This window comes from Melanotaenia boesemani, chromosome 8 (genome assembly GCF_017639745.1).
Source record: "Melanotaenia boesemani isolate fMelBoe1 chromosome 8, fMelBoe1.pri, whole genome shotgun sequence".
NCBI lineage: Eukaryota > Metazoa > Chordata > Actinopteri > Atheriniformes > Melanotaeniidae > Melanotaenia > Melanotaenia boesemani.
The window spans coordinates 13,913,900-13,938,125 of record NC_055689.1 but is presented as its reverse complement, the minus strand read 5'-3'; the positions used below and the strand labels follow the sequence as shown (position 1 = coordinate 13,938,125).

The window sequence follows — 24,226 nt, the reverse complement described above, 5'->3', positions numbered from 1 at the left end:
TAAGAAAAGTGGTTTACTTTTATTAGAATTTGCCTCCACCTGGCGGTGGCAGAAGGTAATTACAAATAGTTTCTTGGCCCCATTGTTTACATGTTGATACATCTCTGCATGCTGATCATCTCATGGATTAAGTTAACTTTTAGTGAAAAACGGCTCTTATCTTATTTATTCTTCGATCTTAGAAACTTAAAATTTCTTGTGTTTCTTGTTTGAGCGCCTACCTGAGTCCATCCACATGAGATTTGCTAAAGCTAGAGAACAGTCTGACAACTCTGATCTCAGTCATTAAAGTTTCTGCTCTCCTTCATTTTTCAAACAATTCTAAATATTCTCTGTGACCTTTATAATAAAAGAAACATTAAACTATGAACCATGTATAAGTCAGTTTGGTTTCCAAACATTTTTTATCCAAGCAACAAGGCATGAAATGCACAAATGATCCCATCATTTTAGTTGCATTTATTTATTTTTGTTAAAAAAAAGACAAAAACAAATACATTGTTGAGTAAGATGGCAAAAAAAAGTCTTCATCATTCAACCTGTTTTAGGCTGCAAGCTTTCCTAAGAGTGCAGAGCAAAGACGGCGACTGACACTGAGAAGAGAGGTAAACTGTAAAGTGAAATGTTTTTGCACCGTTTGTCCAGTTGTCTGTTCACATCACATTTATGACCTCAAGTAATACTGCAACAAATCATACGAAGACACACATGAAAGCTTTTAGTGTTTTACAGCAAAATGCACAAGTTAAATGAGTGAACTTTCCTTTTTTATTTGGTCTCTTTTGGCAAAAAGGCTGGACACTAACATGTCAGACTGAAATTTAAAAAGTTACTACGCTGAAATGACAGCAGCACAGGACAGAGATCAAGAACAAAATGCATGAATGGGTTATCTATTCCATCACTGAAGGAACTTTTTTGTTTTTATAAAAATGTATATCCTTTTATATTTTCTTTTATGGATTGAGGGAAAAAATACACCTGTGCACAAAAATTTCCAAACATAATTCTGTATACGACATGAACTTCTTGAAGAGATAACTTGATGTGTTTTTTTTTTTTTAACCATTTCAAAACACCTGATCCTCTGTAGTGTCTGAAACATAGTTCTTGAACTCTAAAACTGAGACGTTTCTCCAGTAATTTTCAAAACAAGCTGTAAAGAAAGCTGGCAAAATGATGACACAAGTTAACGACTGATATAAACACCCCAAAAAGACAAAAACATTCAAACTTTGAGGAATGGATCACTTGCTTTGAACATTATTAAACAACTAACCAATGCTCAGAGTCAAACGCTTCCATTTATGTGTTTGATCAGCAGCATGTTTACACGGCAGCCTTCTGAGACATACAAAAAGGAAAATTATTCTTTTTTTTTTTAATTAGACACGAAATGTCAATATTCAGGTCAATAATCTGTCAAAACCAGGTTCAAATGCAAAAAAAAAAGAAAACAATCTTTGCAAATGCAAACTTACAGCATGAAAAGTGGGACTCAGGAAAAAAAATTAATATGCATATACACTATATTATTTACAAATATGTGGACTTCCTTCACAACTGCAAACTAAACTGTACAGATATCTGCTCTAAGAACAGTTGCGCAAAATACCATTTTGAAATACAGTAATACTTTTTTTTTTTTTTTTCCTTTTACAATGTACAAGTTTAATCTGTCCACACATGTTTAAAAAAGCAAAGCACAAGCCCTAAAAGGCCACAAAAGTGCATGTTATCAGATCAGTTGGAAGCCATTAGAAGGAAGAACTACCACGAGAGTGGGAGCTGAAACTCCCAGTATCTGACTGGAGCCTTTCCACACTGAACCGCAGTTTCTTGAAAAGACTAATAGTTAGTGGATGGAAATCTGGAGTAGATATTTATTATACATGCAGGCACACATGACTGCATATGCACAAACACACACAGACACACATTCTTAAACTGGGCTACCACCCAACTTGTTCAACCACACAGACACAAACACAGACCCTCATGTAAAACCGGGCTATATAGGCGAGATAGAGTCTAGACTTAGAAAAGACACGCTGGTCTCGTGTTTTTACACATGATTTCTAGGTCCGGAACAGTGACTGCAGGCTGAGCGGAAGCTGGCCTCGAAAGCCGTCTTATTTCAAACTGAAGGCTAACTTCAGTCACATCGCCAGGCACCGAGCTGGACAGGAATAAAATACTGGCTGGAGGTCAGCTGTAGCTTAGTTTTTCCTAACAAGTGTTTGAGGCAAATGCACGAGCTCACCTTATGTTCTTGTATTCCACCAGTGAACACACTGCTGCCCATCAGGGGTCTGACTGCAGTGTTCAGAGGAGAATCACTTTCTGTAGTGCAAAGAAGAGCAGGTCAGGTGACTGGAAAAGTACACAAATGCAACTTCCCTCTGACTATCCACCTTAATTGAACATTCCTTGAATCACATCGTAATCTCACAGTACCGAGGCAAGAGCAGACTGGACCAGACAAATGGTGCCAAGCAGTGTGTTTTGGACTGAAATGGACCTGCACAAAGCTTGCATTTGTCTTGTCAAGTTCAGTTGCCTCCAAACATTCCTCTTCACCCCTCCAATGTTTAAACCACACTAAAAAAAAAAAATATCATAGATCTATGCAAACTAAACCCTTTTAAGGCCACTGAATTTTGTTTTATATTCTCCTCCCTCAGAACTAGATACCAAACTTTTCAGTGCCTCCTCTCTCTCTCTCTCTCTCTCTCTCCTCTACCAGATTATCTACTCTTTGAGCTGTGACACCCTCTACCTGCTCCAGTAATCTGAGACAGCAAACTGGAGGAGATGATGCTGATATGTATCAAATAGCTCTTCCACCTTCCTTTTTTTTCTTCATCTTTTCTGGTCCACTAGAGTATCTTCAGGTTTCCTTTGGTCTTCATTTTTCACATTTCATTCCTACCATTTTAAGCTTAAGGGCATCCTTTGCAGATCTTCACTGAATGTGTCCTTCTTTAAACAAAAAGGAGACATTCATGGTTGGCTAATGACTAAGCAGGTAGACCACCACCTCATAGGTGCACATCATGATAGCAGTGTTAGGAATCTGTCTGACGAGGTGGGTGGTTAGGCCTCGGTACAGCGCCCGGTATCCCTCCTCTTTGGGTACCGTCAGTAGAGTTTGAAAAAAGGAGCGGTACTTGCTGCCTTCTTCTCGTAGTCGTGTGCGGATCACTTCTGCAATTTGAGAGAGAGAAAGAAAATTGTATAAAAATATAATACTGTGAAAGTATTATCCTTTAATCAAAATAATAAAAAGTGGTTTACCATGAGGATATGCAATTGAGGTGGCACAGGTCTTGGACGTTGCTGCTGCCAGCATCATGCCCACAAAGTCCGAGGCATCTTTGACAGACTCGTCCTCTTCATCCATGCTTGCGTGAACTTTGGACTCCAGCAGTTTACGTTTGATACTTTCATAGATGACAAAGTGGATAACAGTCTCAGAGATGCCAGCGTACGAGGCTGACATTCCTCTGTAGAAACCTCGTAGGCCGTCCATCTGGTAAACCCGCCGCACACACTCGAACGCATTCATACGTCGCTCGCCTCGGTTTCTGTGATAGAAGGATTTTTCATTTAACTTTCATTAACAAAAGAAAACCAAACAGCACATTTAACTGTTCCTTCTTGACATAAAAGTTTGAGCTTCCTTACCTGGAGTCCAGCTGCAGACGGGTCTTTATCAGCCAGATGGGATTGGTGGCTGTGATGGCGGTGAACCCTGAGAAAGTCAAAGGAAGTCAAAGATTTAGAGTAATACCTATACACTTGGAATAACATAATAAAAAAAGGGTAAACTAAATATTTAATACTGTGCAAGGACAGAGAGAAAGCACTTCACAAAACAGGATCAATTGGCTTTGACTTTTATTTGGCTCCAATTTTTCTAAGAATGATATAGATTAATGCAGACAGCATCTATATCAATTACATTTAAATTTGGAAAAAATCATTCAATATATTACAGACACAAAAAGGCATGCTCTTTCATGAGAAATATTACTCAGATGAATGTAAACTTTTTTGTGTGTGTGTTTTTGTATCTGAACTATAGCAGTGCATGAAAGCAAAAGCTTTAAGCACATCATTTTTATTGTTTTAAAATAACTGCCAACTGAAGACAACAGGAAGCCAATCAGCAACTTCCTTTTAGGTCTAATTTTTAACTCTGCTGTACATTTAATTTCTCTTCATGTTAATAAGAACTACTGATCTAAAGGAAAATACCAACAACAAATCTACCACAACACAGAATGTGACCAACACAACTGGTCTTACTTAAACTGGATGTGACAGTTAGGTTAAATGCATGCTGATTGTTAGTCTGTATGTCTATTCAATGCCATCAAATGAACCAGTGATTCACTGGTTAGGCTCCACAGACAGGCAGTGGGCCTAATATTGGCACAGTGAGCACAAACGCTAAAGCACAGAAAACAAAATGGTGTCCGGAAGAGATTCTTTAATTATTCAAAGCTTTAAATCTCTGATAAGGATGTAGTGCAGCTTTTAGCTCTAATGGTGGTAAGAAAACCACCATTTTTTTTGCTTACACAGCTAAAAATTCCTGTGTGATTATTCTCAACAAGAATCTGTCAATAACCCAATCAGAATGTACACAACTGAGTGTGTGTGTGACTGTAATTTACATTGTGAATTTTTAATAACGGTTTATGTTTGGTATGTAGAAATTACACAATAATGCTAAATGAGATTTGTACGGTATGAAGTTAACATATTTTATCTCATTAAGAAATGAGAGAAATTGTCTTTAAATTGAAAAAAAAAAAAAACAAGTGAGGAATAAAAGATGGCCATCTGCAGGAAATGGCTACAACCAGGACGAGTCTAACACAGACACATCTAGTGTATCAGTGCAGTAGAGACCTATGTGAAGGTAACTGCGTGAAGATGGAAGGATTACACAGGTCTGCTGAAGAGAAGAACAAAAAGAAGAAGAAGAAAAAAGAGGGAAGTAGAATGAAGTAGCGTCTATGGCGTGTACTCACGAGGGAGGGGCAAAGCTCCTCCAGCTCCTCCCCGCTGCAGCTAGAAGCCTGCAGATATGGGGGGCTCAGATGGCGGGGGTCTCCCACCCAATCACGCAGGGGTGAAAGCTTTACAGTAAAGCCCTAAAATAGACACAGGCTTTTCTGTACCACAGTCACACACAAGCAGCAGTCACATCCACCCCAAACCCCACCAACCACCCTCCCCATCCCACTTCCTGATCAAGAAGATGGAGAAGAGATGGGAGGCGAGGGAGTGAGCCCCCTCCACCCATCTTTCTTTAAACTACAATCCCAAATCTATACCCCACACATTCTACTTGCTCCTGTTAATAAAATTCTCTTAAATTCTTTTTTACATTTAACTTTGACTTTATCAACTGGGTAAAAGGAAAATGAGGAGAAGCCAACCATCAAAAACTCCAGCCCAGTCTCTCAGGAACGAGGCAAAAACAAACAAAGCAACAACAAAAGGTAGAAAACTAAAAAAGTATTTTTTTATAATCATTGTGCCAATGTATACTTTTAATCTATTTAGCAGAAAAAGAGGGCGGTCAATCTCTAAACTATAAATGCAATTAGGCTGGTGGAAATGCTAACCTTGCCTTTATGTGTGTATGAGTTGGATAATGATGGAAAACGTGAAAAGGAAAACAAAAAAAAAAAATAATGGTGCAGCAATGAACTAATGAAGATGGAATGATGACAACAGTCTGCCCCAAATATCTGCCTCCATCAATCTGGACTGAACTGGAGAAAAAAAAAAGGCAAGATAATATAGATTTATTTTCATAATGATTACTGCAATATAGTGACTGTGTTTTCTTTCTAATCATGTTTCACTTAAAATATTACCTAATTAACTAAAAAATAAAAAACCTAAATGCATTAAAATGTCATTTCAACTAATGATAAGTATTCTTTATATATGTTTCCATGTAAGTGCGTGTATGTCTGTATTATACATAAAGGAACATTTTCAGAAGGACAAAAACTCCATGAAATGGCACGACACAAACCTAATTTGCTTTTCACTTTTGTAGATTAATCACAATGTAGTTCATCATACAATTCATCCAAATACAGTGAATCTTCTGTTCTTCAGCTTGAGCAGAACTTCAGCGAAGAGCAGTATCTGGATATAGACATGCTGCTGCATGCTGCGTATTATGATCCTTGTATAGACGCATAATGTTTGTGCAACTGCTCCAGAGGGGTTTGACCTACATTCAGAAACAGAAACTTGCTTCACTTAGAAAGTGAAATAGTGAGTGGAACCAGATTTTCTCCTCCAATTGCAAGGGCCCCCAGAACTGAAAGCAGGGGAGTGTATATGGGCCAGGCCTCCACAAAGTTAGTTTATAAAACTGGAAGCAATTATCCTGCATCAGGATTAAATTCAGCCGTACAGTCACGTAATTTTTTCATTCAGTTGACGGTCAGTACTGACAAGCTTGTAGACTGTGGCAAATGTCCTTAGAAAAGACAGGAAATCTGTTTATCTATGGCGTACCCGTGTACATCGTTTCTATAGCACAATTACACATGCGTGTCCAAGATACTACAAAAGAAAGAAAAGACTATCTAGCCATCCAGAGTTTATGCTGTGCTGTGTGTCAGGGTATAAATCACAGTGATAAACTGAATGTATGCAACTGCTCTGCCAATCAAGAAATGTGTAAACATGAAGAAAAAGTTTCAGTGAGACTTTTTACAAATTGCTGTCTTTATGCAGTTAGTTGATTTGGTACTATTACAAGTCATTTTTTTCTACAGTCAAATATGACTGGAAGACTTGGTAGAATTATCACCAATCATTTAGTTTAGAATCAATTCACATTGAAAAGAAATGCCTGTAGCACTAATGGTGACGATGAATGGTGACGAGACAAAAATGAAACACACGAAGTGCAACCTGCTGTGGCGGTGACAAGGTTAGCATTTCTGTTGTGTGGATTTTTGTTTTATTTTTTTGTCAGCACAAGTGTTTATCATTATTTTACTGAGTTAAAGGAAAACGCTAAGGGGAGAAAGGGAGGTTTGTGACATGACTAAGCAGTAAAAAAACCTTATCATGAGGGTCTAAAACTAACATACCAGCAATAAGCACGATACCATAAGCAATGGTAATATCATTATAAATGGATAACCATTATGAACTTTCTAATATTCATAAAAACCATGGTTTTCATCATACCAGTGTAAAGAAATGGGGTGCTACCTGACGCGTCCGCCCGAGTGCCAGGGGCCCCGGTTGACCTTTGTGGGCCGTGTTCTCTTCTCTACACACAGAGCAAAGAAGGGGGCCCAGACCACACTGTTTAAGTCACAACTGGGATGTTAAACCATTTACAGAGTCCTCTGGAGAGGTCTCAAAATAAAAAATAAAAAAAAAAAAAAAAAGAAAAGGAAAAGGAAAAAAAAATGGAAAACAAGGTAAGGGGTGGATTCGGGGGAGGGGGGGGGAGGTAACAGGAGGATATCATGGACAATGGGGCTGGGAGAGAGGAAAGCACAACCTAAACTTTGAGGACCATAAGGTTTTTTGTTTTGTTTTTTCTCCACATAACAGTTAAAATATATAATGTAATTTACAGTATAAGTAAGGGTGTAAATTGTAGCAATTAGAAATTCTAGCCTGAAATGTCCTGGATGTTGCATCTTATCTGGTTTAATTTTATGAAAATATGATAACTGCTGACATAAAAATGTGTCCCCTCTATTATATGTGAACTATTTTAAGGTCACCATAGACAGATAAGATGCTGTATCATCAGGAGATGTTTGGAAAAAAACAATGGTGAGGCAAGTGTATAAACATGAAACTTGTATGTATGCTCGTAAAAAAAGTGAGGCTCTTTCAACTGAGTTTGATCCTGAGAGTCTTAAATTGTGCTTTCGGATAAATCAAGTATTTTAAAATGTAAGATTTCTACACTATACACAATATTATCTAGCTAGATAATGCCTTATTATAACAATATTATTTAGCTTTAGCATGCTTCAAGGTGTGAGGCAAGGGCTGTGCCTGGGGTAATTCAAAATGTGAAAGTAAACTAGGAAAAGATGAAAAAAAGTGAAATCTGTCTGATGAAGACAACGGGACAATTCTTTCAAAATAAAATGTTTTGAAATAAAACCCATCAGTGAGATACACTGCCCAGGCAGACTGACAGACAGTCAAACAGGCAGATCAAACGAATAGTAACAGACACACCAAAGGGAGAAGGAGGAAAGAGAGCTGTCATTACCTGCCATCCCAGCAGACACCATGTGCACCTGGGTCGAGTCCGGCTCCAGCACTCCATTCAGCTTCTCCTTAGCTGTTGAATATGCAGCAAAATAGATTGCCCTGCAGGAAAAAAAATGACATGACAAAGGAATACAGAGGACACTATTAGCCAGGGCTCTATTTAACATCAGCCAACCTGCCAAAATGTGGAGACCTGAGAAAGTCCAGAGTGGCCCAGATTCAGGAGGGGCTATAAGGATCAGATGAGCTCGACTATTAAGGGCCGATTATTCAGTCACGAATATTGCAATAATTGTTTTTTTACTTTCATACATATTTGACTTCTGCTCAGATATTCCAAAATGTTTTCGCTTATTTCCCAGAATCACACATTTGGCTTGTGAAAATTCAAATTGGTTGGTAACTTTAGGTATTTACCAGCCACATGAGATGGTTTTCGATATAAATCATTTAGAGATCTGCTAGTAACTAATGATCAAGACTAAAATATGGGCGACATGTAGGTCAAGAGTCTTAACAGCCAGTGCATGTACAGACGTTACAGCTCCTCAATGCAACCGGCCCAGGTTAGAATTCCGACCTGGGTCCCCCTGCTGCATGTCACCTGACTCTACGTCTGACCCCTTTCCTGCCATTAGACTGTCATATAAAGTAGGGCTGCTCGATTATGGGAAAAATGATAATCACGATTATTTTGATTGAAATTGAGATCTTGATTATTTAACACGATTATAGATAAGAGGGTTAGTTTACTGTGGTAATGCCGCCTAGTTTCTTTCCACCAGGTCCCCATAGCTATTGTTTGTCTCAGACCAGCAGCTATGTTCTGCCTGGTGTGATCTGGAAAAAAAACAGTCTGGAGACATTTCGTTTTCACGTTGAAATCCGCGTCAATAAAATGTAGCACGACATTTCTATACGACTCTGGTGCGGCTTTACCGCAGGTCCGCAGCGGTGGCGAAACATCGGACTGTCCCCACGTCTTTCACAACACCCTCACTACACTCATCATACAGGGCAGAGAGAAACAGTCCACTAAAATGGTGTTGAGATGGCAGTGATACCGTTTGTCCAACGTGTTGATGAGTTTCTTAAATCCCGGATTGTTCACTGTGTTAATTGAGAAAAAAGTTCTGTTTATAACGTTTGTCTCTCTGTGACTCTGAGAGCTGGTGAATTATTTAGTTGTGACTCACAAAAATTGAACATTTTTCTATTTTTTTGTGTTGCGTCGCAAGCCCCCGTGTGCACGTCTGTGTGCACAAACGCAACATTTAACATGCACGACTGTCGCCTGTCGCTTGGCTGGAGGAGGGCAGCGATTTTCGCTTCCTCCCGTAAGTTTACATAGAAAATGATGGAGAAGGAGCGACGCCGCCTCCAGTGTGTCCAGTTGTCTGCTACTCGTTCTGAATAAAACTAAAGCGGTCGGGGCTGTGGGAGGAGTCTGCAGCAAAGCGCTGCAATGACAGCTGCGCTCAATTTCAAAACAGCACAAATCAAAGGACAAAAAATAATCGGACCATTTCATTTTTATGATCGTTGAAAACCCAGATCGTAACTGCGATTAAAATTCGATTAATTGCCCAGCCCTAATATAAAGCCTATCATTCTATTCTAAAATAGGAAAAGAATCTAAAATTAAACCTTTAATCCATTAAAGGAAGATAAGCTAGACCAAAAAGAAAGAGAAATTATATGTTGGAGGGACCATTATGAATAACACTACAGTAAATACAAAAACATAAATGCATAAAATTAAATTTTGTCTTTATTAGACACAAAGACAGACAGTGGAGCTAAGATAAGCTTTTAGGTTATGGAAAATGAGGTCACTGAATGGAACTTGTGTGTGTATATGTGTGAGAGACAGAGAGAGAAAATCTTGTGACACACTTTAATAAAAGATTTAACTCTTATGACCTTAGCTGCTCTTCATTCGATAAAAAATAACTAAATCACAGGATTTAATCAATGTTTCCGCAAACTGGAATTAAACCCAATGACCTCTATTTGCCACTGTAATTCTGAATGGAAGAACATACATGCGAAATTTAGTCATACAAATGTGTGTGTATGTGCATCTCTCTAATCATTAATGACGCTGGAGGTGAAAGCTGCCTGAACAATTTATTTGTGCGCTGCTAATGAATGCCTACAGCATGCCCGGTGAGTTGTGCTCTCATTAGCATCAGAGGATTTTTTTAAATAGCTTTCAAGCATCAGAGTGCTGTTGACTAATTATAACAAGAGAAAATAATTCTGTAGCCAAGCAAACAAAAACTCCCTCTGCACAAATATTAACTAGCAAATCTATTATTTCATAAAGTTATGTGCCATTTATTGACTGTTTATATTAGTGTAAAGCCTTAAAACTGGAACATTTTTCTGTAAGTAATTGACCATACAAACATTGCTAACATGTTAATGAGTAAATCGTAGCATTTTAGCCTTAGTTACCCATTTTAACAGCTTAAATAACTAGCTAAAGAATATATTATACTGACATTTAATGGATGTTTTCGCAGTGCTGTGTGTGATTATTTGTCTTTATTTATTTTGTACCTATTCTGTTCTATATTCACATAATTACGCAAAAGTACAGTAATTTGTTACAAACTGTATTCAACATGTATGACTTCAAAACATTTAAAATTATAATGTGACTTACCATTTTAAATGGGTATAGCTGTGAAACCATATTGTCAGAACCTAAACCAATCACCTAATGTACACTGAGAGATTAACAGCTTCAGTGGTCACAGAGCTAGGAAACATGCATATGCATTTTGACATTGCTGGCAAGTTCATAAGGTTCAGTCACTAGGTTACTCCAGCCACATATAGCAGTTTGCTACAGCTGTTATGATCAGTCATTTTAACAGCTCTACAATTACACCACTGGATTAACATGCATACCCAAGCTAAAGGGCATCTTTTACCCATCTGAGCCTGAGTCAAAGGCAGTGAGTCAGCACAGACACACAATCAGTGGATCCAGGTGACTCATCAGTTCTTAATTAAAAAAAAGACAAACATGCTGAGAGAGAAAAGTTAAATGAACTGCATTTCTAATTCATTCATTCATTCATTTTCTATACCGCTTAGTCCAATTAAGGGTCGCAGGGAAGCTGGAGCCTATCCCAGCAATTAACAGGCAAGACCCTGGACAGGTCACCTGTCCACCACAGGCCTTTCTACTACACTTCTCTAATATTTTTTGAACAATGAAAGAGCTTTTACAGTACAAGACATATTCTCACACACACATATCACTATATATTCTATTATATGGTGCACATTTATCTTACACACATTCACACACGACAAGAACATCAGAAGCAAAGTGAGATTCGGTGTCAAGCTCAAGGACATTTGGACATCTGGACAGGAGGAACCAGGGGCCTCACCCCCACTCACAGAGAAAAAAACATTATCATATATAAAGACAGACAACACAATAAACCAATGAGAAGAGGATAGCAAATGATCATGTGATACAATGGTAGCTAGGGAGAAGTAGACAGGTCAGAGAGGGAAATTAGACACAAATGCAACTGCTTTAATATTGGGAGTCTATTTATAACCCGGACAGCTACTGTCACATGACTAAACTGCCACAGCTGGCCAGCGCCTGATGCTGTTTCATTCAGATTTTGATTGACTGAGTCCAAGCTGTCACACAACCTTGCCCAGATAAGCTGAAAATCAGACAACCTGTTCATTCCCATTCAAATCTGAAGCACAGGTTTTCGTTGTACTGCTACGAGTTTAACACCTTCTTCTGTTCTCATGGCCTGGTATTATTTCTGCCAACATATCCAGCAAGAAGCTTAAGAAAACCTTCTGGTTTCAACATTCCTAAACAAAACTTTATTATCTGGTTTGAATCAACAGGCTCAGTAAATGATGTAGATGCCTTTGCACTTGGATAACAGGTTATATTTGTGCAGATAAAAATGGGCTCAAGCTAAATCTGTATTGTGTGTACATAAGATCACATAGTGACCTACTTCCCTGTATTGGTTATGATATGAGGCATGTGTAAGAATCATTTATTTTGAGTTGACACCTAAGACAGAGGTTGTCATTCTTAAATTTAAAAATAGAAAGTTTTTTGTTTAACATGGATTAAAGGATATTGTGGATGAACTTCTAGTGACAACTAATGTGACACCTTTTTTTCACTTTCCATCCTGAAACTCTTTTAAGTCTTGCTCAGGAAGCCTGCCTGTCACTTTAAAATCTCTGGTTTAAGATTACAAAGGTTTATGTAAACAAGAGCCACACAGCACACCCAAAAGACAGCAGATAATTGTTTACATACCTGGATGGTGCCACACCTACAAGGTTGGGACCCAGTCCTCTAAACAGCGAACGGGGTCCCTCTCTTTCTAGAATTAGCCTGCAAAGAAAGTAAACATTTCCATTTATACTAATCATTTATTATAATAAACAGCAAGACAATCCTTTAGCTTAATTAACCATTGGGCAAATTAATAAATGATTAAAAGACAGCTTCAAGTCTTTGTTAATGCTTAGAAACATGAAAAAATATGCTCTATGATCATTACAAACAGTGAGGACACTTCACATGGTTGTTTATGGGTCATGTAGCAGAGACTGCTTTCATTTGGAACAACTTTTGTTAGTGGTTTTGTTTACTCTATTTGCAGCGTGGAAGGCCTAACCACATGGGCCAGCACACTTGACACTATTAGGCATACTGCCAAATCCTGACATTCGACACGACCTGCCGTTACATGCGAGGTCACCATGAACACAGTGTAAGACCCAATATAAATGAGCTGGCACGTGTCTTCACCCTGCCTGTGTTTACAGTGGTGTTATCAGGGCAACTTACATGTTTTTCCTTAGTGAGTTCAAAGATTGTTCATCTGTCTCTAAACCCTGATAATAAACTCTAAACTCTAACCCAATACCCTGATTCGTCAGAATGACTTCTTTTTCAATGGCTGCACATTTTTTACAAACAGCAATCCAAATGCAACGTTAAGGGAAAAAATGATGTCATTCTCAAAGGAGATAAGAAATCAAAATTACACAAAAAAATGTTCTCATGGTCATGTAGCAAAATTGTCCCTTAAGTTTAATAAATGCTTATAATAGTGGAAATCCAGTCCTAACTAAACTAAAATAAGGAGCTCTACCTTTCTTGGACAGGTTATACAGCAGAATTTGGCTTCAACTGAAGATATGTGCCAAGCTCTGTGAATGGTTAAACATCTACACTAAAAAACTATAAAAGTCTGCAAGAAAACATGTTAATATAGATGATGAACAGAGTTAAGACAGTAGGCAATACCTGCAGTCGCAAAACTTAGCTCATTCACCTCTGCTCCAACAAGTATCTAGGTCTGCAACTCGCTGCATGCTGACCCACTTTGGCTTGTGTGTCAGTTATCATCTTTCCTTTCCTTTCACTTGATCTCTTTCCTCTTCTGCCCTGCTCCACTCTTTCATAGTGTTTCATTTCTGCAATTAGCTACTCATCTCAAGGATAACACAAAGAACTGGTTTATGTTGGCACAAAACCAGTGTTGAGCACAACAACAAGCCCAGATTAAACACAAAATCTCCGAAAAGAGGGCATTTTGTCCAGTCTAATGAAACAAATCCTGAAGGAAACACGAACCAACAAAACAAACTTACTAATTATTCCAACTTCTGTTGTGAACAGCTGTCTTCTGGTCACAATAATGTAAAAAGCCAATTCCAATGAATCACTTTGGTGACAAATGGGGTTTTCTTCTGAACTATAGTGTGTAAGTTCCACATTTGTCAATATATCCTGTCAAATCTGGATTTCATTTAACCCATTAACAGCTGAGTTCTCCTTTAAGCAATAGCTAAATGTACGCTCTGATGTATCAGTGTAGCATAACTTTGCAACAGATTCTTAATTTGCATGAAATTTAATACAGGCATTGGCAATGGAAAATTCCACACAGCAGCTTGTGAATTATGCAATACGTTTAACGCTGTGTGACACCCACAGAAGGAGCTTGCCATAAAACAAACAAGTATAGTATATATATATATATATATATAGTATTTGTAGCTAAGTATTGTTATTATGTCTGTGGATGGCAGTGGTAAGATCACTTCAAATGAGTTGCCAATACTTAATTTTCTTAAAACTACACAAGTTGTCTAGTGACAGAAGCAATAATAGCATAAAAAGAGCAGCAATCCTGTTCATTTTATGACACTGCAGCTTTAAGACTGATATTTACACCCCTGAATGCCACCTTTGTGCTACAAGTCCAACAAATGCCCTTCAAGTTCCTGGAGTCTCCGTTTTCATTTTGTTTAAGAGCAAAAAAGGTCTGAAAAGTCTTGCTGGTGCTGTGAGCTTTGTACATAACTCTATCAAGATGTCAACATTTGTTTATAAAAATGCAGTCAGTCAAATATTAGAAGTTCATCACCCTGAGAAAAATGGTGCAACCAGAAGGAGATGCAAAATATGAAAAAATAGGAGAATATAGAGACAGAAATTAGAAATGTCAAGATGAGGAAATGTTTGTGGACACTTATATTTGTCATTTGAATGAAGATTATTATAATATGTTTGCAATCATGATCATGAGATTTCAACTTCAATTATATATGATTATATGATGTTTTTATTACGCCGAATGGAAGCGATTCTCATGGTGAATTTATGTATTTACAATCAGGCATCAAGTCTAGTTTGTAATAACACGGGCTGACACACCCATTTACACAAACATACACACACACACACACACAAAAAAAAAAAAAAAATCAGTAAGTTGTGAAACATAGTAAAATACTCAAAATAATATATACTTCTAAGCTCCATGCATTTAATTGAAAAATTATATGTATTATTTTTGGATTAGGTTGAGTCACACATCACACCCTCAAGAGTTTCACATTCATGGGCCATTCTTGATAAGGTTGCCATTTTTATAGTATCCCAAAGTCAGCCAAAAACAAACATCTGGCAACATTTTCCTTACTTGAGACAGTGCAGGGGCCCTGGAGGAGAAACACGGGCAACGCTGGCTCCGTTGACCGTGCTGAGCTGGACTTCAGATATGTAGAGTGTGATGGAGGAGGACTGCAGTCTGGTCTTCACCACTTCTAGAGGACAAGTCAAAATGGCACCCACTGTACCACCACATCTAGGATGGGAAGGGCAAAAATGAAGACAGGAAAGACGCAGAGTATGTTCATGGAAAACTAAAAAAAAAAGGCATCTATACAATAATATACAATACTGAAAAGTTATACTTATATGAATAAAGTGTCTCTTAAAATCACCCTTACAACTCCTCACTGTTGTCTTTTATCTAAAAGAATGGCCACATACGTACACCGATTTCTCTGTGATATTCATGAGATATGAAAACTAACAGCTGGTTTCATGATAAGCTGACTAAAAGCTGACCACTGCACAGTGTAACCATACCACTTTGGTGCCTTTTGCCAGATGAAAAGGTAAAAATGAGTTGCCATGAAAATGTGACTTGTTTAGTTTAATTGTTGAAGTCAAACACACACACTGTAAATATGAACTAGCTGCTCACTAGTAAAGCAAAGACACTTGTGAATGTGAACTAATCAGCATGTAAACAAACAAATGCTAATCTAATTCCAAACACCTAAAGCACACAGCATTAATTTCAATAAATATAGCTATATCTCTTCCACTGATATGATATATATTAGCACATTAGTCTGATAAACCCAAGGCTACCAGATGTCATCTGTAAACAATGGTTTTTACACAACATGGCTTTTGTAAACAAAACTGTCTTCAAAACTATCAGAAACCCCTTTTAGAGACATCAGACACATACAGCTTTGTAAAGCAAAGTCTTTGTGTCATTCAGACATATGTCCATATTAATGTCATTATTCCTGACAACTTTATCAAACAAATCATATCATCAGGTTGGTTAAGTATAAAAGCGGTGGCTTTAAGTGTGTATGTTGGCGTCCTGACAGTGAAGTTCTTATGTTACATGTTTCTTTAGAGTAGCATCAGCTAAATTTACCTTTTTAAAATACCAACCCACATTCATGCTTACAGCTGGTGTTGACCCTTGGCCTACTTACAGGGCTATGTTGCTGTTGCATGTGCAAGTAAAGTGGATGAAGGTGGCAACACAACGCTGAGGCCATTTCTGGGGGGGAGAAATACCCTATTCAAGAGTGTAATGCATTTTGTCTACTCAGGTTTTAAATACCTGACAACAGAGATAACAGAAGAGTTGTGTTTTTGATTTGATCACTTATCAGTATGTCAGTCGTTTGGTGCATAGATTAAAGACCATGTAACTGACGCAAATAAACGGGCGATAATAGGTTCAACACAGATGTGCAGGATAAATAAAATCTGTTCGATTTTTACTTTGCGTTTACATTTTCCGTACTGAGCACGTTCTCAGGCCTACTCACGGACTGAACAAGAAGATTGTTCATCTAATGAGTAATTAAGTTGTTTAAGCTTTGGTTGTTATGCTAAGTAGCCGTTCATTTGTAACCTGATAGTGATACAAACCTTGTACAGACCTGTGGTACCCCGGCATTATAAACTGGGGGTAACAGCCCTGAAATTAAAATCCACACAAACGGCTATTTAAATATTTAACTATTTCCGCCAATGGGTAACATAAAGTAGACGACATCGTCTGTTTTTTACATATCTACACCGTCTGTATTTTACATATCTGACCAAATCATAACACGGTGCTGGGGTTACAGCAGCCCATTTGTAGGTCATCGCCAAACCGCAGCAACGAGCCCGGAAATGAATTCCATCTGTCATCAAAATAAAAACATCCACAGATGTAAACACTCGAAACATGAAGAAATACAGCAATAAAAAAGAGGTAAATATAATGAGATTTTCTTATTTATGAATGTGTTGCCTAAGTTATGTTTGTGTTTATAAATTTAGACTGATGGACGTGTTTTTAAAAGATATACCGGAAGTTAAATTTGAACTGTTTTTACTTTAACGTGACGGACGTGCACCTAACTGCCAAGATTCTGGGATATGCACGCGCTGCGTAGACAACGCTTTTTTTTCTTTTTTGTTATATTTATATATTAGACAACTACCTGTAAAAAAAACATAACTTAATATTTGAAAACATGCCATATAATAAATGGATTAAATAAATTGTCTAACTTACCCTCCAGCGAACAAATGAACCAATGTATCCCTTTGGCTCATTATTTAGCATGCTCTGCCAAGCAGCGCGCCTCGGGCTGCGGCAGAGAGTGAAACACTGGGTCGGTTCCGACCCTTCCCGTGGATTCCTGCCTCCAAACGGATAGGCACGTCGATACTCAAACGACGTCGACAGCTATTCAGCGGCGGGGCGAGTCTCTGGTGATTCAGACTGCAGTGGGCCGACAAACCCCCCCTTCTGTGTATCTCAGCTTGCTCTGTTTCCCCCTGGACACAGGCAACGTCTGTCTTCGGCAAAACCACTGCAGAGCTGCGAACCTACCAGGCAGAGTATTGACACTAAAATATCTCGGGCTGACAAATGGTTTTATATCACATCCACTTGGCTGACTTGATTGTCTCATCTGGTCTCATCGCTGCAGCAAGAGAGAAGAAGGCAGAGCTCATGGTATTTACTGTAAAACCATAGGCTGGAAACGGACGCTGCTATTGGTTAATTTGGGGCTTGACGTCACGTCGTATCCACCCTGATCATGCAGCGTTCACATGCTCTGCATTGAATGAATCAGGACTACCTGCCTAATATTTGAATGTAGGGAACATCTTGACACAAATGTGTAATGTAAACATCATGAAAAGGACGTTTTATGTTTTTAGTTGTGTTATTTGCATATATATGTTTTTTTTCCCTTTGTGAAGAAAAGAATGGGCAGGTTCAAGTAATTTGAAATTTCTTTTTCTTATACCATTCACAACCTATATCTTGCTTGGTGCATTAAACCATAATAGAACATTTTGCACATCGGCGTGCTAAACTGTGACATTTTAAAATCTGGATTTCTGAAATTCTTTCCTAATTATATGCAAGTAACTGCAGCTAGTAATCTGAGTTAGCCTTAGTTGGTTATTTATTCCACAAACTGCCTTTCCATTAAATTGGGCAACAAATTACTGGATTAACTTTTAATGAAACATATTTGGTTATTGGTACTTCTCTTAGTGTTAATCTTTTACCAAAAAGAATTAGTGCAGAACTAAACATTTTGTGGTCTGTTTTAAGTCCATTGGGCTAAATTACTCCTTAAAATCTTTAGTGAGGCTTTAGTAGATAGATTTTACACAAAGTTAATAATTTTAACTGGATCTGTTTGAGAAAACACTGAAAGACTAATAAAACTAGAAACTAATGCATATTAATCCAATTTAAAGAGTTCAAGATGGTACATGTTTTCAAATATAGTACACAAGTTCACCATCATTCATGCAGCTGAAACTTAAAGTTACACACTGCAATTTTGTGTGAATTCAGCATGATAGAGAAAAAGTAGTTAGGTTATCTTTCAGACACTCTCAATGAATACTTGATTTATTTCCCTTTTTCTTAAAGCTTGTCAGCTGACCATATTCAGTCATCAGGTGGTGATTCAATAATGGAGCCTATGGACTCCACACACTTTTGTAATTTTCTGCACAGTACAGTCATGTGAAAAATAAAGTCCCGTTACCTACATCACACTAACATATCTGAACAGGCAAACACTTTATCTTCTTTGGAAAGGCGCTATTAATGAAGGTGATGGTCAAAAAAACAATACATATACCACAAATGTTTGTCATTTTTCCAGCATAGTTGAGTTAAGTCATTTGAAAGAGATCGGCACACGCATTTATTACAATTTAAAATCAATATAATTTGAAATCGGGGGTTCACATTTCAGTGCCAATCTTAAGATAAAAATGTTCTCACAGAAACCTGGTTGTGGATCCCCAAAGGATTTAAAATAAATCCCCAAATTATTTAAAAGAAGTATTTTCCCTGTGCTTTTTAAAGCAACCATGCAATTTTATCCAGGATTGATTATCCAAATTTGTCCAAGAACAAACTGTTTGAAGAAAAAGAAAAAAAAAAGTGCAAAGTACATGTGTCAACAATTTAAAAGGGATAGCAGATATTTGACCTGAATGTGGGACTTGCAATAAGTAACCTTTGATTTCTAATTAGAACATTAAAATAAAACTAACTAAACAGAGCAAACGTTTTGGAATAATCTAAGTATTCTTTGGTCACATTCATAGTAGAAATGCTGGGTGTAAACCGAAGACATCTTTTATGGAAGAGAAAGACATCCCAGCTGTGAAGCATGATGGGGGAAATGTTATGTTTTGGGGTTCTTTGCTGCCTCAGGGCAACTTGCAATAACTTATACATGAACTCAGCTTTTTGTGAAAGAATGGTTGGATATAATGAATTATGGAAGGAAGAGGGGTCCAGACTTTACCAAGCCAATGTCAGAAACTGGTAGACAGTTTTGCAACATGTCTACAAGAAGTTGTATTTCTGCAATGATGTACAAGACTAGCTTCTGAGTCCAAGGGTGTGCTGACCTTTTTCACAGAGAAACATTACAGCTGTAATTTGTGATGAAAAAAAAAAAAAAAAGAAATCTATTTTTCAGTTCTTCTCAAATGCAGTGTACCACCTTTTTTTTTTAGTAGACACTGTTTAAAAAATAGTCAAATATTTGATAATCTAAATGTCATAAAAAGCTAACATTTTCCACGGGGTGTACTTAATTTATCACCTGACCATATAACAAGTTGGAGTCATGCTCATGGTTTCACTCCTCACATTTGCTCCATCAAAACCAAGAATGTAATGTCCTGCATTAGCAAGGTCTCGTGATACAAAGATCTCTGATGAATACTGAAGAACCACTTTATGCAAATTAAAGGGGCAGTTGTTCTTCTCATCATCATTGAAAATGGAAAGGAATGAGATGCCCTAATATTCAAAATTTTAATGAAAATATTAGAAAAAATGTTTGCAGTTATTACAAATAAAGTCAAATAAAAAGGATTAATTTGAGTTCAAATATTTCCATTAATAAACCACTTTTTAAGAAACCTCATGTCATACACACAAGATGATTTTGTTTACTATTGTACTAGCAAAAGATATGGAAATTCCCCACTTGTTCAGTCAGATTTTTTTTTTTTTTTTTTGTATGGGCTACATACAGTATATAAGTGGCAAACTTTCTGGAGAAAGCCTGCTCCTATGAAAAGAGATAGCATCCATCTGGATGGGCAGCTCTCATATATATATACATATGAACACATTTTAATATAATATAAGCTGATGAGAAATCAGGGTTAAAAGAGACCACAGAGTTGCAGTCCTATAAAATACTTCAGCTTCCCATCTGATGCCACCCTCCCAAATGCCCATAATGTCTGTCCCCCCAAGCACTCAAATATAATAAATAAAAAACAAGTGGAACAAATATTTTAAAAATCTAAAAAATATTTAACAGAACAATAAATTTATAAAACTATTAAATGTGGTTTTCTGAATATTAGATCTTTCTTCTCTATGGCAGCTAGTCAGTGTTTGGTGATCATCATATTGATTTATTTTGTATAACAGAAACAAGGCTGCTGCAGCAGGATCATGTTAGCGTTCATGAACCAACTCACCTTAATTATTTAAATTGTTCTATTATTCAAATGTCCCAGGTTTAGAGTTATGTTGCTTGTTGACCCATCTTTCCTGTCCTCTTCAGTCCCAACAGGCTTGGCCGTCTTTTGCAAGTCTGGTTCTGAGATTTTTCCTTCCTGTTCTCTTGAATCAAATAGAACATTTGATGCAATCTATTGGTTTCCTTTGTGAGGTTTCCGTCAAGGCAAAGGCTTTCCACAGTGTTGGTCTATCTGTCACTCTCTCTGTTAGCAACATAACTCAAAAATTATGGATGGATTTCGATGACATTTTTAGGAAATTTCAGAAACAGAATAAGGAAAAAGATTAAATTTTGGGGTAATCTGGATCCCTATGGTGCTATACAAATAAAGATTATTTTATTTGAATTTAATCAGTTCCATCAATGGTTGATTTCTAGTCCTCTTTATATGTAACATTAGACTTGTACCAAGCAAAAATTAAGCTTTCATCTCTGTGCATAATGCACAATGATATTCACTGACTCATCAGTGAATACCACTTTTATCTAAGACCGTGACAGCTTCTCTAACCCACTGTGATCTTATTTTCTTCTTTTTTAGATGTTAGTGATATTTCCCTTTATGTTAATCCAATTTCTTTCAAGATATTTTGATTTAACCACTGTAATGAAAGAGTTTTATAATGTTTCCATTGTTTCCAGAGTGACAGCTTTTTTTTTTTTTGTTAAAGCCATATTTCCTATGTTTAATCAGACACAGAGTCAACCGAGGCATAAGCAAACTAAACGGCCGTTTGGGGCCCCCAAAACACCAGGGTGCCCCTTAGAGTGCTTGAAAAGTATATGTGTGTAAAAATATAATAGAAATATTAATTAATAAGACATTAATTATTAATAAGATAATAATTAATTATTAATAAGATATTATTGAATATTTGAAAATCCAAATTAATACGTCACCATTTTCTAAATTTTTCTAAATTTAAATAAGGTTAAAAACCACAGTCTGAATGATACCAGTATGACGTAAGCCAACTACAAAAATTGCAAATGAGTGGCTGTTTTGCATTTACAATGTAGGAGTTGATCAAGTACCATGTATATATGAACATAATTATGTTTGTCGGTTATAGCTGTTTATTGCATGACTGACTTACTTTTGTTTAAATTTTTTAATTAAATGTTTATTAACAATCCTTGTATGTTCATGTTTTTTTTCCCATTTTAAATAAATAAATAAATTCTGCTTAGAGTCCTATAAAGGCTTGGGTCAACCTCGATCAGGCAGATGGCTCATTTTTATATTTAGATTTGTACTTTTCCCCCAAATTATAACTTGCAATGTGCTTCCATACATTGTTCCTCATCATCAGCTGATGCTATATTTTTTAATATTTTTAATATTTTTTTTAATACTTTCATTGTATAAAATGAAGATAAAATTTTAAAAAGCCATAGTGTGTTGATTCTGGACATTTTGTATGGGTTGTACAAAATAATATTTTCACTGATTCTGCTATTGGGTTCCTGTTTTTCTTTTTTTTTTTTCTTTTTTTTTGTGCTGTGAAGCTGTTTGGGCCTTTAAATCAATACGGCCAGTGCAGGGTCAAAGTCCAACACATCAAAACCACTCCGATGGATAAATAAACACAGGCTTGTACTGAGAAAGTCCATGTAATCTAACTCAGTAGAATTCCATTCAGTTTCACTACAGTTATGATTGTTACTTGATTATATAAGAAAAAAAAGGTGACATGAATTAGTACAACCTCAAAATTACCCTAAACAAGCCCAATAGGTCAATGGAATTACTAAAGGTATTTACAAAGGTTCATGTCACCATTGTTGTAAGTGGTGAGGTGTTTTCATACTTGGCACCGGAATGATGTATCAGCAGATTTGTCACCAGAAGAGCGAAAACTTAAAACGTTGACTTGTTCATGTGAGTGCTGATTATATTTATTTTACACTGAGACAGAGCATAGTCCCTCCTATAAGGACAGAAGAACATCAGGAAATTAAAGAAACTGAATTACTGCTTTCCACTGGTATTCACGAGGACTCATGCAAACCTCTTAGAAGATCACGAGATGGAAATGCAGCCCCCGAATTACTGTTATTGAAAGCGAGACGCTGTGAATAAGTTATGCAATCTGTCTGTCTCTGTCACTCTCTCTTCATTCCACACTTCAGTGCTCAAATTTTGTATATACTCTTTTATGAATTATAACATGTTGGGTACTCTAATCAAAAATTAAAGGTTTATTGTGGGATGCAAAAGTATACATGTTTGAGAGTAGTAAAAGTCCATATCTCTGAATTAAAAGTCTGAGGCATTACTTGCAGTACACCAGCTCATACAAGCTGAAGAAGCTGGGGCCATTTTATTTTGAAAAATGAGTAAAAATCCTGTTAGCTTCAACCTCCCAGAGACATGCTCTAAGAGACTTAGAGGTGACTCTATAAGGTACTGACCTTTGAGGTGGGTGAATTGTAATATAGACATAAATTTTCTTGTCTTTTTCCTATTGTTTACAATAACACGTATTTTACATCTACAGATTCTTAGCAGGTTGTGTAAAACAACCCCAAAATATTCATTTGAATTGCTGGTTTTAAGACAATAACTAAATAAAAATCTGAATGGAGATAATGTTTTTAAAGGCCACTTTAAAAGGACATTATGCAGAGAAATATCTGCAACTGCACACTGAAGTTAGACACAATGAATTTAAAGAATAGGAAGAGTGGCAAAAAATTTAATTTTGCTATGTCATCCTGAAAGTTTCCGACATGATTCCTTTGTGACCAAAAAATGGATTAGTCATCCAATAAGCTTAGCAAATCCCAAGTGAAAACAACACACTCATTATTAATTTCTTACATTTTATTTATCAATTTCTTTTGTATCTACATATCAAACAAAATCATTTGGTGAATGTCAGTTTGCCACAAGTTCAATTCCTGGTTATCTTGTGTGAGAGGTTAATTACAGCTTTAACATCTAACCTGTGTCATGTTAATGATTTGCGAGTGCGTTTGTGTGGTGGTCTCAGTTAAAGTCCACTAACACATGTCTCATGACATCTCCTGCATGTGGAGATGCAGTATCTCATGATTTGTATTGGACTTTGACTCAATAGAATAGGTGAGCTAACTAATGAGAGACATGCTCTGAGGGGTGTTTGCATGTGTGTGTGCGTGAGAGTGTGTGTGTGTGTTCTAGTGTTTCCTTGTCACAGTAACGTGCAAAAATCAAACTCACCTCAACTGGACC

General features: G+C 37.0%; 1 protein-coding gene across 1 annotated transcript; it reads right to left on the bottom strand.

Moving 5' to 3' along the window:
• Positions 1-990: 990 nt before the first annotated feature.
• Positions 991-17,924, bottom strand: slc25a36a (solute carrier family 25 member 36a). The gene is made up of 7 exons (XM_041993684.1): positions 17,490-17,924; positions 15,306-15,470; positions 12,623-12,700; positions 8,294-8,394; positions 3,688-3,754; positions 3,298-3,587; positions 991-3,207 (listed from the first exon to the last, which is right to left on the bottom strand). Exons 1-7 carry the CDS (start codon positions 17,528-17,530, stop codon positions 3,014-3,016), a joined length of 936 nt encoding a protein of 311 aa, XP_041849618.1. The 5' UTR covers positions 17,531-17,924; the 3' UTR covers positions 991-3,013.
• Positions 17,925-24,226: the final 6,302 nt, after the last annotated feature.

Excerpts from the sequence above, each read along its gene's own strand:
- slc25a36a (XM_041993684.1), bottom strand. The coding sequence starts at position 17,530 with ATGAGCCAAAGGGATACATTGGTTCATTTGTTCGCTGGAGG. Across the intron at positions 12,701-15,305 it reads GGGCCCCTGCACTGTCTCAA|GCTAATTCTAGAAAGAGAGG; the intron begins GTAAGGAAAATG and ends CTTTCTTTGCAG. Across the intron at positions 3,588-3,687 it reads CGTCTGCAGCTGGACTCCAG|AAACCGAGGCGAGCGACGTA; the intron begins GTAAGGAAGCTC and ends CTTCTATCACAG.